Source organism: Cavia porcellus, unplaced genomic scaffold (genome assembly GCF_034190915.1).
Source record: "Cavia porcellus strain 051 isolate PalLab524CR breed Dunkin Hartley unplaced genomic scaffold, mCavPor4.1 scaffold_12, whole genome shotgun sequence".
Classification (NCBI taxonomy): domain Eukaryota; kingdom Metazoa; phylum Chordata; class Mammalia; order Rodentia; family Caviidae; genus Cavia; species Cavia porcellus.
Window position 1 is genome coordinate 48,259,508 of NW_026947495.1, and position 16,481 is coordinate 48,275,988.

A 16,481-nucleotide genomic window follows, 5' to 3' on the forward strand; every position below is an offset into this window, starting at 1 on the left:
TCATGAAAGGGGCATTGTGAGTTCAAAAGATATAGGAATCAAGATTTTACAATTTTATTAATTAAGTACACTTTGATGAAGACCACTTTGAGTGACAGCAAGCAGGCTTTAGAATTAATCAGTTGGCTTTTCTGTATTATGAGTCTGCCCCAGACCTAAATGACCTGCCTGAGGAACCAGTAGCTGGCAGGTAGAAACAGAACTCTTTGTGACAATAGTCACAGTGGAGAACTGTAGTGGTCTGTGACACTGTGAAGTCTCTGAAGGCAAGATAACACAACAGCTGCAGGTGTAGATTCTCTTTCAGATTGTCAAGGGGACTACTGCTAACCTCGGAGATAAATAGTTTTCTCATTAAGCAAAGATTTACAGCTTGGAATGTCTTTGTTTTCTCTCTTAAGGTCTTGCTCATTATTGTGCCTTTGGCCTCAATTACTCCCTGGACTGTCCCACACTCCCTTGATATGTTAAGGACCCAATACATACTGACCAATCCAGAGAAGTCTTTGTCTTAGCCTCAAAAACTCTGACCTTCCTGGATCCCCCAAAACCATATTGCATTGTCTCTTTTATTTTATCTTTCACTGTGCAGTTGTTATAAGATTGGGAGACTGATCAGCTCCCTATACATTTGATTATGTATGCACAAAATATACTGACAAGGTAACAGAGCTTCAAAAAATATAGGTTCTTATTTAATACTGGATATTTTGTAACAGATTAATAGTTTCTACCTTCACCACTTTCCATGCCTTCTACAAAAATCCCTCCACATTGGGGAAGAATCCAGTATCGGCGTCTGTAACGATCCTGGCCGAACATCATTGAACGTAAGGAATGAGAGGCATCAAAAAGCTTCCTTCTGTACTGACTCTGTTGCTGTTAAAAAAACCAAAGTAATCATATTTAAGTTATGAATTACAAGTGCTTTACAAATTAGCAAATAGTTGAGTTTACACATGCTTTCTGAGTGGGTAAATTTTACTAATAGGAAAAGATAGTATCACATGCCTGCCTTCAATTTTAATGATATTTATAAAGGCAAATTATTTTAAGGACAATTTAAATATTTTTACTCCCATGGAATAAAAGTACAAGTTTCATTTCATCAGGAATCTCATAGTAAATCATGTCTTAAACATATAAACCATGATTTTATATATAAATATTTTATTGAGCCAAAGCATACCAGCTCCATTCCATTGATTAAACAGGCAATAATATGTATGTAATTTATCAACTCTTTACTTGCTTATTTTTACACTAATGCTATATACTCAGGCAACAAATTATTACATTTGAGATAGATATGTGAATCAAACACTGGCACAATATCTAGGTATCTCATAATACTTTTAAAAATTCATTTCTTTTTTCAAAAAGTTCATCTTAAATTTTACCAATGCTTCTGAATTTAGTTTTTACGAAGCATATAAATATTTACTGTTTATAAATTTAAGACAAAACCCACAAATAAACAAATATAAAATCAAATCTAGGATACTGAAACTATTGCTATGAAACTCAACCAAATTTTTAAGTAATTAATTCCAAGAAGTACATTCTCACCTTTATTAGTGCTTTGTATTAATACAAAAAGCTGAAGAATACAGAAACTTTCTTTATAGATTCTAATTAGATTCAACATCATCTCTTAAGAGGTAGGTATTTAAGCTGGGCAATGAAATTTTAAGATTTAATTATGAGACTGTTTCTGCAGCTGTTCATTTTAATTATCCACACAAAGCCTATTTTGACTTAGCAGTCAGAAAAATTAATCTCAAACAATATAGATTTTAAAAACATTCCAAAGAAATCAAACATTAATCAGAAAAATGCTTACTTTACTGAGTTTTTCAATCTGTTTTTCTAGTTCTTCAACACTTGCTGCTTGGTCGCCTTCATCCTATGCATAACAAAATACAGTATCATATATTTGGTTATTTTTTTTTTTTCAGTGCTTGGGATTGAACCCAGGGCTTTACACATGCTAGACAAGTATATTACTACTGAACTACATCTCTAGCTCCATTTATCTATTTTTAAGATTTATTTATCTAATCAATCAGAAAATTTTTTAAAAATTTTATTTAAAAGGAAAAAGAGAAAAACACAAGACAAAACAAAGCGGTGTAAGGGTACAAGTAATACAGAACTACAAAAAAAAAAAAAAAACCAAAAAAAACCAAAAACAAACAAACAAAAAAAAAAACAAAAACCAGTAAGAAATAGTACTTGGATGGGAGAAAATATTTAATGAATGTTTCCGAGATACAAAATACTAGAAAAAGCACTGTGGAAATAAAATGCAACTTGGTTGTTGTTTTCTGTAAAACTAAGAATCTAGAAGGTATTAAATTGAACAAATTTTCAACTAGTAGGAAGCAAATAAGGACTTCAAAAGGGGTACAGATTTAGAGCCAAGGAGTCCAGTGACAATCGACAGTCTACAGAAGAATTTGTGCGGGGCTGGGGGTTTAGCTCAGCGGCATAAGCGCCTGCCTTACAAGTAGGCAGTTGTGAGTTCGATCCCCGGTTCCCGGAAAAAAAGACAAAAAAAAAAAAAAAAGAATTTGTGCTTTAACTGTGATGAAGAACAGCTAGGAATTTCTGAATCAGAGAAAAGAGAACATGTCTAGGAAATGTGGCAGAGAAGTTTAGGGGTATACTGTGAAAAGCTGTAAGTGCTTGGCAGTGAACAACAATATGATCCTTTATTTATTTATTTATTTTTTTGTGTGTTTTTCCTTTTTATCAGTACCAGGGATCGAACATGACTGCCTGCTTGCAAGGCAGGCGCTTATGCCACTGAGCTAAATCCCCAGCCCCCAATATGATCCTTTAGGGGAGGTTTAACATTAGGATTATGCTTTACACAGATTAATCTGGCAACAGTTGTAAAATGGCCCACAGCGAGGAAAAAAAAAAAAAGAACTAAAATTGACAAAACTAGCTAGTTAGTGTGCCAATGATTCAATATGGATAGGGGTTATGGACTTCATTAGGGTAAAAACAAAACAAGAAATAAAAGAAAAAAGCAAATGGACATACAAGACATGACAGTTATAAAACTGATAAATCCTGGTATTTCATATATTTAAGGCATGGAGAGACAAAGGAAATGAAAGGAAGGACTCAATTATGATATTAAGGTTTAATTGAGGAGACTGGAGGAATTATGGTATCATTAATTGAAGGGGTCATTTTGGAGAGAAGATAAAATTATATTTTGAGCACACTTAACTTTTAGAATAAAAATAATCCCCCACCTACAGTACTAATTTCATATGTTAAAAGTTGGTATGTGATTAACATAATTCTTTAATATGATGCAGGTACATTTTAAAATTAATAAAAATAAGATAAAGCTTTTTGGTGCTAGGAATTGAAACTTAAGGACTTACACAACTTAAGCAAGTTTTCTCTCACTGAACTAATGCCTCTGCCCCAAAATTTGTTCTTGATGTTTATTTTCTTTTCTCTTCTTTTTCTGTGATCTTCACTTTCTAGGAACTTTTTTTTTTTTTGTCTTTCTCGTTTTTATTGGTACCAGGGATTGAACTCATGACTGTCTGCTTACAAAGCAGGAGTTTATGCCGCTGAGCCAAATCCCCAGCCCCTCTAGGAACATTTTTAAAAAGCCATACTGTCACCAAGCATTCCCAAATATATACTAATATATCAGTATGGCAATCTACTTCATCAAGGAAGTCAAAAGAAGACTTCAATAGTTTTGCCATTATGTATGATTTATGGACTGTATCCAAATTTAGATGACTAAGTTAAAAAGGCACTTTGGTATTCAAGGGGTGATCAAAATATACAGGGAATGTTTAATTTTAAAAAATTATTGGGGCTGGGGATTTAGCTCAGCGGCATAAGCACCTGCCTTGCAAGTGTGCGTTCGTGAGTTCAATCCCAGGTACCGATAAAAAAAGAAAAAGACAAAACAATTATTATAGTAAAAGACACATTGCCATTAATCGCCCTCAAGCTAACTCTCTTTATTTCAAACAGATTTATACCATTATTCTTGCCACTTTTGGAAGCAAGTTCTGAAAGTACTCTTTCATTTCTACAAGGTGTGATGAAAAATATGATGAATACATCTGCCAAGTACCAATCAATGGAAAGGCAGGCTTGTAAAAACATTACAGTATGTCCATATCAACTGGCCCTGGCACCATGTGACTTTTCTCCAAAGTCAAAAGGGCAAAAGGTAGTAAATGTTTTGAACTGATTTGGTACCCTGAGGCAGCCATGAGAGCACAACTAAAGAGACCCATGAAGATGAGTGCTTTGAAGATTAATAGCAATGTATCTTCTAATGTAGTTGAAAATAATTAAACATTCATCATTTCTTGATCATATCTCATATTATTTATGTTACTGGTAACATTAATTCTAATTGGAGGGTTAAAGGAAATCTTAAAAATAGGGGCAGTAGCCAGGCGTGGTGGCTCATGCCTGTAATCCCAGCACTCGAGAGGCTGAGGCAGGAGGATCCTTGCGAGTTCAAGACCAGCCTGGGCTACAAAGTGAGCTCGAGGCCAGCCTGAACTGCATAACGAGACGCTGCCTCAGAAAGACAAAAAAAAAAAAAAAAAAAAAAAAAAAAGCAGTGACCCTTAAAGCTTGATTCTCTTAATATTTAAATATAGATCCTAAAGTGATGGTTATGGCTTATATCTAAATAACCACCAAGAACCTCATGTGCTCATAGGTTGGGCTTTTGGAAGGTGATTCAATGATGGGGTCCAGGTAGTTGACTTGCTGTTTGGAGGTAGAAGACACTGGTCACTGGGGACTTGGAAGGGTTTATCTTCTTTCCTGCTTCTTCCCCTCTATCTCTACTTCCTGGACTTGAGCAACTTCTATGCTATGCCCATCAACCATGCCATCTGTCCTTAGAACCAGTTAACCATGTATTATAAACTAGGGCCAAAATAAACTTCTCCTCCTTTAATTTGTGAGTATTAGGTATTGACCAGAGATGAGAAAGTGGCTAAGACAATGATCTTAGTGAAAATTACTTTTAACTACAGAAGGCAAACATTTCATAATTTATTTATACAATAATACAGTTCAATCCATAAATATGTGGACTAAGACAACAAAAAGGCATGTATCAGTCAAGCTGATTAAATATAATATTATTTTCTGCAATGCTGGATATTACACCCAGGACCTAGCATAAATCGTGTGGGTGTTCTATCCCTGAGGTACTCCTCCAGCCTAGTAAATGTAATTTTTAAGATTTTTTTCTCATGATGAGAAAGAAATAATACACATACTTTGTTTTACTTAGAGGAGTTTTGGCTGATACTGTTTATAATTTTAAGAATCAAAGTAATCTCTAAGACTACAGAGAAAAGCTGCTACAAAATGAACATCAATTCTAAGAACATAGGTCCCTTAACTAAAAAAGGCCATTATATGTCCCCATAAATTCACTCAGAGTTTAAATGTCTACAAAATTTTTTCATGCCAACTTGTGATTTTAAAGCTTACATTGATCTTAGCATAAATCTGACTATATATTAAAGGAATGAAGAGTTAAAAGAAAAGGAAATCATCTTTGAGATGAAGGGCTATGATTTAGTTATCAGCAGTGTCTTTTCAGTATAAGGGATCATATGGGTGTCAGTGGGAAACCTGTTATTAATCCTTTAAGAGATATTACTAAAGTACCGACACTATATTTATAATTTAAGAGGCCAAACATATTTTTGGAGAAATGATGTACCTAACTTATCAAGTAGGTTGATCGGGTAGTCAAAACTGTATGTGTGTGTGTGTGTGTGTGTGTGTGTGTGTGTGTGTGTGAATTTGATAGATGTCTCCTAGATATTTATTGTAAAGAATAACATAAATAATTTAAAGGTAATTTTAATTTGATTTCTCAGATTCCAACATATTTCTTTTTCCTCCATTCAGATTTTATTGGTACATTTTAGGTACATATGATCACATTCATACCAGAGAATTTGTACCTATACATGATATAACTTTTTCCCCCATTTCTCTACCCTCTTTTTACTCCCCTCTCCATTTACAAAAGCTCTATTTCCATTCTTTCCCCTTTTTCTCATTTTTTAAACCTTTCCCTTCTTTCCCTTCCTTGCTATTTGAACATTTTCTTCCCATGTCACAATATCTATTATACATTTTGGTTCTTTTTTATATTTTTGGTTTTTCACACTAGAGAAACAATGCAGTATTTTGTGTCCAATTTATTTCACTTAAGAGAATGATCTCAAGGTGCATCCATTTAATTAGAACTGTCTCAAGCTTATCCTTCTGGCAGAATAGTACTCCACTGTATAAAAATCCCACATCTTCCTTATCCACTTCCTTATCTACCAGTGGATGGGCATTTGGGCTGTTTCCAAGACTCAGTCATTACAAAGTGTGCCACTATAAACATTGGTGGGTACATTTCACTATGGTATGATGTTTTTAATTCTTTTAGAAGATATTAAAATGGGGAATAACTGGATCAGATGGAACTTCTAGTCTTGAGATTTTTGAGGAATCTCCAAACTGATTTTCACAGTGGTTGTACAAGTCTACACTCCCCCCAACAGTGAAAAGGAAGGGTTCCCTTTTCCCTATAGCATTTGTTATTAGTTGATTTCTTAATGATAGCATTCTTTTGGGAGATGACTCTAGTGACTCCCTTTGAATGCAAAACAATTATTGTGACTTTGATTATTTGGAGACTCATTTTTTATACTGATATGTAAAAAGCTGGCTAGGATATTTTTTTTCTCTTTAATTGGCCCTAAGCATTGAAAATAAGTATAGCCAAGGTTCTAATACGTAATCTCTAACGCTAACAAACAGTCTTGGTTCCTGCATAGTGTTTTCCAGTACAGTACAGATATATATATACAGGATATGAGCATGTGTGAGATGTTAAGAGCAAATAGCTCTGGGAATGTCAACTGGGTACTAGCCTCAAGATAGGAGGCTATGACTCCTCAGGGCACAAGAGTTTACATATTGAAAACCAAAAGGATAGCTCCCCAAAACAATTCCACTGCTACCTTAATTAGATTATGTAAATTGATCCTTCTGCATATCTTTATCTTTACAATTTACAGAGATGCCATTCTTATACCTGGCCAGCCAGCTCAAGTTACTCATGTAATTCTCCCCCCACCCATCCTCACTGTCACTTAGCCACCCCCTTCTTTACAAGATAATAAATGCTGGGAGAGGCCTAGGATCAAGACCTTTGCCATCTCCTCACAAAGATTAGATTTAAGACCCCTTGGCTGCCCTCAACTTGGAATATGTCTTTGTGTCTTATTCTCACCGTGGGTTGCATTGGTGGTGGTAGAATGGAATCAACTTGCTGGGATTCCAATAATGTTTCAATGAGGTTACAAATATTACTTTTTGGATTGTGACAAAAACTAAAGAGGATTACAATACTTAGATGACTAAACTTGTTATTTGGAAATATAATATTCTTTCTGGGGTGAGATGGAATCTGAGCATTGTTTTAATTTGCATCATTCAAATGCCCAGCGATGTTGTACATTTTCTCATATATTTATTTGCTGTATGTACTTCTTCATCTGAGAAGTGTGTATTCAATTCAGTTGCCCATTTTTGGGTCAAGTCTTTAAAGCTGACGGGGAAATAAACCAAGAAAGGGGGAAAATTACACACACATACATACACACACACACACACACACACACACACACACACGAATGAAAGTAAGTAATCTGGACTCAAAAAGAAGGGAATGCTGAAAAAAAAAAAAAAAGGCTGGGGATTTAGCTCAGCGCCTGCCTGGCAAGCGCAAGGTGAGTTCAATCCCCAGTACCGCAAAAAAAAAAAAAAAAAAAAAAAGAAGAAGGGAATGCTGCCCTATGGGACAAGAGGAGTGAACAATGCAGATATTATGCTAAGTGAAGTAAGCCAGTCACAGAAGGCCAAATTCTACATGATTCTAATTTTCCAATTGTAAGGGGTATCTAAAATAGTCAAACGCATAGGTGTAGAGTAGAATGGTGATTATCAAGAGGTGGAGATAAGAAGAAATTAAAGTGTTACTATTCATCTTATATGAAAGTTTCAGTTACCTAAGATGCATATGTTTTAGGGTTTCTATAAAAACGTTATGTATACAGTCAACAACACTGTTTTTGTCTTTTTTTTTTTTTTTTTTTGTACTAGGGATCGAACTCATAACCTTGCACTTGCCAGGCAGGCACTTATGGCACTAAGCTAAATCCCCGGCCCTACAACATTGTTTTATATACTATGAAAAATTTATTAAAAGGGTAGTTCTCACCAAAATTAAAAAATGAAATTGAAGAGAAAAGTTCACTCTAGTGATTTTTATCATTCTGGTTTAAAACACTACATTGGGAAGCAAGAATTTATGAGAACATTTTGCATTTGTGCTATTTTATGTAAGAAAGAGAACTGTATATAGCACATTATTTTGTACATGGTATAATATTCAAACTTAGTCATAAATTTGATTTAGTAATTATATAATTGGTCCCAACTGGTACTATTTTCACACATTTCATCAACAGATTAATCTCCCTAAGCCTTCTTTCCTCATTCTTTTAGGAGGACTGAACTGAAACAAGAAAGGAAAAGAGTTCTTTCTAGATGGCTTTGCTAAATACTCCTGATGTTGAGAATGAAGAGCATGATTTGCTGAGGGTTTTTTTCCCTGCTTTTTTAGGGTTAGTATACAGCCCTTTCAATACATCCTGCATTCCTTTCTGGTAAAGATGAACTTCCATCCTTTATGCCTGTCCGTTTCCCTGGCTTACTGAAGCATTCTCTAAACATACATGAAACAAAAATCGATATATACCATTGCTTTCGCCCTCTGGTTCACTCTTTGAAGGGTCTCCTTCACTCCCTTCACCTTAAGTGGCCTTCTCTGATAGTTTTAGAACCTTGTACCATTAACTATTTTCTTTAATATTCATTTTCTCTCTCTCATTTTATTCTCTTCAACCAAAAATAGTCTCAATGCTTTCACATCTGAAAAATACTGAGCCTTCTTTCTCAAAGGAAGTACCTTTTATTCTGAGGTGTAATCCTTGAAATAGTCATCCTGTCTGTCTGTTGTCATTAACCACTTATTAGCCTGGTGTCTGCTCTCACCCTTTTAATGAAACTGTGCTGGCACTGGCTACCAATGATCTCTCTGTTGCTAGGTCAAATAAACATGCTCAGTCCTTATCATCCTAGATTCCGGCCACTTTAACATTGTTTGTCACTGTCTCCTTTTTGAAACATGTATAGAAAAGACAACGTAGTAGACTGCTATCCTTTGAAGGGCCTACTTAGAAGGTTGGTCCTTGGTTGGCATGTAAGAACTTGGAATTTGTGATTGATGAAACAGATTTACTGTACCTAAACCCTCTGGGCCAACAATATGATTTATACAAAACACTTTTCTTCAGAGAATCTAGCAACTGAGCAATGCTACGCAAAAGGAATATACATGAAGTCTTCAATATAAAAGGAGGCACTGGCTCTATAATGAATCCCCTTACATATGTTGCTGCTGCAAGGGGAAGCAAGGCCATTCTGTGTGATTCTCCATGACATAAAACTCTTGGACACTTGCACTTGATTTCCTCTGGACTTTTCCCTATTTGCTCTTTGCTGAGTTTGCTTTGTTTTCTTTAGTTGCAATAATTCAAAGCCATAAGGTTGGCCCATTACAGAAATCTACCTCTCTGACTCTTCCTTTAACAAGAATCAACATAAGTACCTTAGGATGCTCCAACTCAGTCCCCTATTTTATACAATAACACAACTCTCTATTGCGAACTCATCTACCTCATGATTTTAACTATTGTCCATGTGGTAAGAACATCTTGGTCTATAATTTTAGGACTAAACTCTTCTTCAGGCCTCAGGTTTCTTTCTCTTTTTAAAAATTTTTATTTAAAAGAAAAAAAAATAAAATTTCAAAACAAGATGATATGAGAGAAAGTATGGTTAATACAGTGTATATTACTATCTTTAAATTAGTTAGTTGGTGTACAAAGTATAGGCATTTAATTGTCCAAACAATATGAGCAAAAAATCTTTTTTTTAATAAACTAAGAGAGATTATTAGTCTATCATGCGTATGTATGTGTATTTGATTATTTTACTTTTCACTTCTTTCTTTTCTCCTTTTCCTTTTGAACAGTTTCATTTCACAATATCTATTGTACAGTTTGGATCTTATTCATTCAGCTTCTCACACTAGGGACACAATACAATGTATAAACACCTAGGTCTGATTTATTTCTCTTGTATCTATGGTCTCGAGTTACATTCATTTATAAAAATCTTCAGACTATCCTTCTTTATGGTTGAGTAGTACTCTACTGTATAAAAAGACCACCTTTAATCCATTCCTCAGTTGGTGGACGTTTGGGTTGTTTCCAAGATCTATCTACTATACAGGCTTCTAGTTTCTAAATGCAACTGACTATTGAATTTCTACACAGGTACTTACAACTCGGCATAGACAAAATGAATCTATCATCGTTTCATGTCTTATTGTATCTCATTCCTTAATAACCCTTACACCTCCAATTATCTATTTATTCCTGATTTCTCTATCTTAGTTAACAAAAAACAGTAACATTCAGTCTCTCAACCAGATAGCTGGAAGTCAATTCTATACATCCATCAAAGCCGATTTACATAGCCCATCTTTAAATCCTCCTAATTCTTCTTTCTTACTATTTATTGAATGTTTTCCTATTTCATCCAAACTATTACTGCTCTAGTTCAGACCCTTCACAACTCACATAGACTATTAACAACACTTCATGACTTATCCTTGCACTTCTGACCTGGCACTATCCTGTCTCTAATCCCAAAAGGCTGCCAGAGCAAGCCATTTAAATAAAAACCAAGTCTGATCATTGTGATCCTACTTTTTTTTTAATGCTTTACTGAGGCCCTATCATTAAAAAATAAAACAAAATCCTCATTCATCATTCTTAAAGTGTGAGACCCACCAGTAATAATGAAGAACTTGTACTTCCCTTAAAACAAACAGTATTTTCAAACCTCTGTACCCTTTTTCATGTTATTCTCTGGAAAATCCCTTACTCTTCCCCAGCTTAATATTTATTCCAGGTTGTAAGCCCAGGTTAATGGGTCCAGAAACCCTTTGTAAAAGTTCATTCCTCAGAAATTCAAAATGCCCCCCGCTACTGAAACTATCTAGCATATTGTAAATACCCTTTCTTATCAAATCAGTCAACATGCTATACTTTGTTTTTGCAAACTGTTAACTGACAGACCTTCTGTGCTTTATTCATTTGGATGAAAATTGTCTACAACTAGGGAATAATAAGTATTTAAGAAATATATCATTTCAATAATCATAAAAATACATCTTCCCTCCAGCACTGGGGGTGAAACTCAAGGCCTTGCGCATGCTAGACAAGTGGTCTGCCACTGAGCTAACATTCCCAACCCTTTTTCCAATGTTATTTTCAGAGAGGGACTTGGTAAATTGCCCAAGCTGGCCTTGAACGTTCGATTATACTGCTTCAGCCTTTTTAGTAGCTGGGATTACAGCTTGCATTACTGCACAAGCCTTCTCATACGTTTAATGGCATGAAATACTTTACAAATATAACATGTTAACAGAATGAAAGAGAATATCTGAAATTAAGAAATTGCATAGTTCTTTGGAGAATCCTCAAGTAATTATGGTCATGTGTCACTTAATAATGGGTTTACAATCTGAGAAGCATACTGTAAGATGATTTTGTCATGTAAACATAGAACATTTTTTATGTAAAAGAAGATCACCATAATGTCATGATGCACTATAATCTTATGAGACCACTGTCATGTGATTACTCATTGCCTGAAACGTTATCATGAAATGCATAGTTGTATAGCTCTTTTACTCATTCTAAACTGCTATGTAAAGGCAAGATATTCATCATTTACCTATGCATCACAAAAAACGTGTGAGCTAAATATGGTAATATCATATTCATTTTTCAGATGAAGAAACTAAGGCAAGTAAATGCAAAACTGAATTCAAGGTCAGGTGCATTGGTACAAGCCTATAAATCCTAACTATTAGGGAAGAAGCCGAAGCAGGAGGATTATAAACTTAAGGCCAGCCTGGACAATCTTGGGAAATACTGTCCCAAAATAAAAAATAAAGCACTAGAAATGTAGTTCAGTAGTAGACAGCCCTGATTCGATCCTCAATACTGCAAAAATAAAACAAAACAAATAAAACCACAAGTAATTTCAAATTAAAATGAGTATATTCCAAATTTGTATTATTTTTCAGTATGTTACACAATTCTAGTCATTCTGAAAGTCAACATAAACTTTATCACCTCATCTTCACAGATATCAGTCTTCTTTCCTTTTTTGTCATCTTTATCATCATCATCCTCATCATCTTCATCAGCTTGGTCATCACTATCATCATCATCATCATCATCATAGTCACTGTCTCCTCCCTTCCTTCTCCGCTTGCGGCCTGGAGTAGGGGTGCCCAAGGGATGTTGCTCTTCTCCAAGATCAAGACCACCGGAAGCATCTCTTTTACCTGTTTTCTTTGCATGAATGATTCTGAGCCTTTAAATATTACAAAAATTGATATTGTGGAGTAAAAAGCTACTTTATATTTTTAAGAGCATAACATGAATTTTAAGCAAAAATACTTATGATGCTTCTCTCCTGGCAAGCAATGTATCAATGGCAACACAAATTAGAACTGAATTTAAGAAATACATAAATTTCAGTATATACTAACTTTTAAGTTATTTTGTCTTTTGGCAATGAAAACAATGTTTTAAAATTCAACTCTAGAAGTTGAAAAGACTTAACTTTAACAATAGCCAAATGATATAATTTCTGATCCCTTTAATATGTGACTAAATTTTAATCCAAATTATGGGACAAAACCCTATTTTTTTAAAACAGAAGTTTAGTAATTTTGCCATATTTCCAGACAGTTTTAATGTTAAGTAATTCTGGTAGACTATAAAAGCCAATTTTAATTAGAAAGTAAATAAGAAAAAAGGGGGCCATGTATGGCAGTGCATGCCTATGATCCTGTACTCTGGGAGCCTGAGGCAGGAAGATCTCAAGTTTGAGTCCAGCCTGGGTAACTCAGTAACATAGTGAGACCCTATGTCAAAATATAAACCAAAAAAGGTTGGGGATATAACTCATTGCAAAGGCCTTGCGTTAAATCTTCAGTACTGACAGAAAGAAGTAGTAGTTCTGAGCAAGTCCTAATTATGAATAAAGCAACGTGACAGCAACAACAATCTTAGAAAATGTGTTTAGCTTCTTCAAAAAAGAGAAACTTTTTTTTTTACATAAATTTGACGCTTATAAGCTCAGAGAATCTCATATTTTTGCCTGTTGTAAAATCTGGCCTTGAGTTTTAATTCTAATTTCATATTAAATTAAATTAAATTCATTAATTTTAATTTCATATCCCATCCAAATTAAACATTATAATTACTTGAGGAAATGTGACATTTAAATTCTGTTTTTTTTGCAATTCCTACGCACTACTTATGCAAAACAAAATAATTCATTAATTTTAATAAAATAGGACTTACTTGCGGAGTTTGCCCTCTACTACCCATTTATCTCTCCTTAAATTTGACATGTAATCGATGTTCTTGTCAATTTCACTGCCAACACAAAAATTTATAAGAAGACATAAATTATTCCACTTATGCAATGCAACAGAATAAAGGAAATACATTAAACTTTTAAAAATAATAAACTGCAAAAAATTCACTAGACTATTTTAGTGGCCATCTTTGAATGATACAGTTGCATGATTTTAATTTTCTTCTTGTTGCTAGTCTATAACTTCTAAATTTTCTGTAAGCAATTCATATTCCTTTGTGATTAGACAAATTTAAAACAAAAGAATCTTCATCAGGCAAGCCTGAGCATACACTTACCTCACTACACTCTTGCTACATGCCAGTTCATTAATCAGGAAAGCCAGGATTGAAGCTTTTTGGGCTGGAGTGTGAGCCTGAAAAGCTTTGGTCTTCAGGCTTTCAGTAAGCTCAGTTTGTCCACAGTTGGCTTCCATAAAAATCTGCAAAATCTCGGAAACATTGTCGCGATTCACACCAACATTTAGCAAATGTTCTCCCAGAGCTGTTTTAGCCTATAAAAGTTTGGCATTTTTATCAGTCTTAGTCATAACCATTCATAACATAAAAACAATAAATTAAAAATAGTAGTTTATATATTCTAGGTATTACTGACAAGGGCTTTATTCACAATTTTGAAGTGGAAATAAAAATAGGCTACAGGTTATAGACAAACATTCAAGTACTTACATTGTTTTTCTTCTTTAAATCTTGCTTTAAGTCAAGCAAGAAGAAAAGTATGTATATTTATGAGCAGCAGAAATTTTAAGCCATCTATTAAGGTTCTTGTACTACAGAAATTGTCTCAAGCTTTTCTCAAGCTTCACAGTATCTGGACACTTTATTTTGGGGGCAGTGAAAAAACATTACTACTACGTTTATTATCTTTGCAGTATGGTAGATTTTACTGGTTGGTACACTGAACAAACAGTGATAGGAAATAGAGTATATCTGGAAGCTTTACTCTCTTCAGTATTATCTGAAGCTGGAAGTTTCACTTTCTACAATATCATCTGGAGCAAAACTATTGGAATGTAACTGGGCTTTAGTTGAATTTGGTATCTTCTGAGCATAACAAAATCTTAATGGGATGATGTGTATGTAGATTCTTTGATTAGCCTATGATATTACGTGAGACAAGTATAATTTCAAAAGGTACACAAATAAGCTCTACTTCCTTTATAAATTATGCATTTTCTTTTGATGACTACCATTTGAGTATTTCCTTAAATCATCTTGGTCTTTGCTTACAGCTAGAGGAAAAAGAGTAATTAAGAATGGTGTGCATTCCTTAAACTTTATAATGAGGTTCTTCTATGTTTGCACCAAGTGGACCTAATATAAATCTACATTTAATTTTGAGACATTATGTAGAAATATTGGATCAGTCTCTATAATCTGCTAATATGTTGAAGTTAGCTATAAATGCACTGAAAGTACAAATTTAAAATGATTTTTATACATATATATTTTTACCTTCAATCCTGTAATTAGACCTGGATCACATACAGCAGCTGAGAGGAGCCTTACAAGCAAGTCTTGTACTTCACCCATGCTGTCCCCTATATTTAGTAATCCCTCTTGAAGAACACTCAGGTTTGGAACGTCAATATTCACGTCAAAGCCCAAAACTTTACCAAAGTTTTGTAAGAACTGCACCACCATGAGACAGTCTGAAAATGTACTCCCGGAGAGAACAAGTCCTGGAATACGAGGCAAATCTGGCAAAGGCTGAAAATAGTAATAAAAAAGAAATATATAAATTAAATTTAAAATAATTTTAACAATTTAAAAGTTCCTACCTTTGGAAGTAAAATAAGCTGCTATGTTTTTTTCTTTTGTGTTGTACTAGAGGATTTTCCCTTGGATGTATGTTTCTGAGGGGCATTTATCTAACCTCCCTGGTACACAGTGTCTTGAACACAGTTACCCATAATGAATTTTGATTGAACTCAAACTGAACTTAAAAGAACTAATTTTAATTCTTGTATGTTGATAAAACATAGGTTATTGGATAAAAACTATGTAAGAAATAAATAGGGGCTGGGGGTTTTGCTCAGTGGCGTAAATGCCTGCTTGGCAAACACAAGATTGTGAGTTCAATCCCTGGTACCAAAAAACAACAACAACAACAAAACAGAAAGAAAGAAAGAAAAAAAGAAACATTTTACAGACATACTGAGCACATGCACTGATTTCTTCTAATGATGCAGATGTTTAAAATTCACACTTTTTTTGGTAACTCATAAACTAACAGCATGGATCTGTGGGCTTTATGATTGGAAAGAGAAGTATCAACTGCAACTAATGAATGTAGATTATTAATTATTAGGTCCTTATTACCACACTCATGATTCTCTACATGAATCCAGTTACATACAAGCTTTTATCTTACTCTGTAGTTTAGTGAAGCAGTACTATGAGTGCAATATTAAAATTAGAAAACTGACTCTATTGCTACTTCTCAAATATGCTCACACACTAACATTTTAGTGGCTGAATTATAATATTCTTTATCAGAAACATTTAAAAAACTCAGTAAACAGTTGATTTAAATTAAAAACTTCTTTTCATGCATAAGATTCAAAGAAAGTACTTTAACTTTTAATTGGAAAAAGGAGTGACTTATAAATATTTCTATTTATTTAAATTGGTACTTGTTTAAGAATATTTCTCTACCTTGTACTTATTCAAATAACCAACCAAAGATTTTTCTATTAATATTGTATAGAAACATACAAGTAGGGATAATAGCTGATACCTTACAAAATTTTATGTTGCATTTGAATACTAGTCAGTTCTGAGCCTTCTTTTTTTCTG

The 16,481-nt window shown here is 34.1% G+C and overlaps 1 protein-coding gene across 24 annotated transcripts in view; it reads right to left on the reverse strand.

Moving 5' to 3' along the window:
* The window catches only part of Baz2b (bromodomain adjacent to zinc finger domain 2B), a 277,553-nt gene that overhangs the window by 30,490 nt on the left and 230,582 nt on the right, over positions 1–16,481 (reverse strand). For all 24 annotated transcript variants that reach the window (XM_013142413.3, XM_023561153.2, XM_013142411.3 and 21 more), the window contains 6 exons: positions 15,138–15,392; positions 13,962–14,176; positions 13,608–13,682; positions 12,366–12,609; positions 1,844–1,906; positions 735–879 (listed from right to left, as the gene is read on the reverse strand). In XM_013142413.3, coding sequence (XP_012997867.1) covers positions 735–879; positions 1,844–1,906; positions 12,366–12,609; positions 13,608–13,682; positions 13,962–14,176; positions 15,138–15,392 — 997 coding nt within the window. The remainder of the gene's footprint in view (positions 1–734; positions 880–1,843; positions 1,907–12,365; positions 12,610–13,607; positions 13,683–13,961; positions 14,177–15,137; positions 15,393–16,481) is intronic.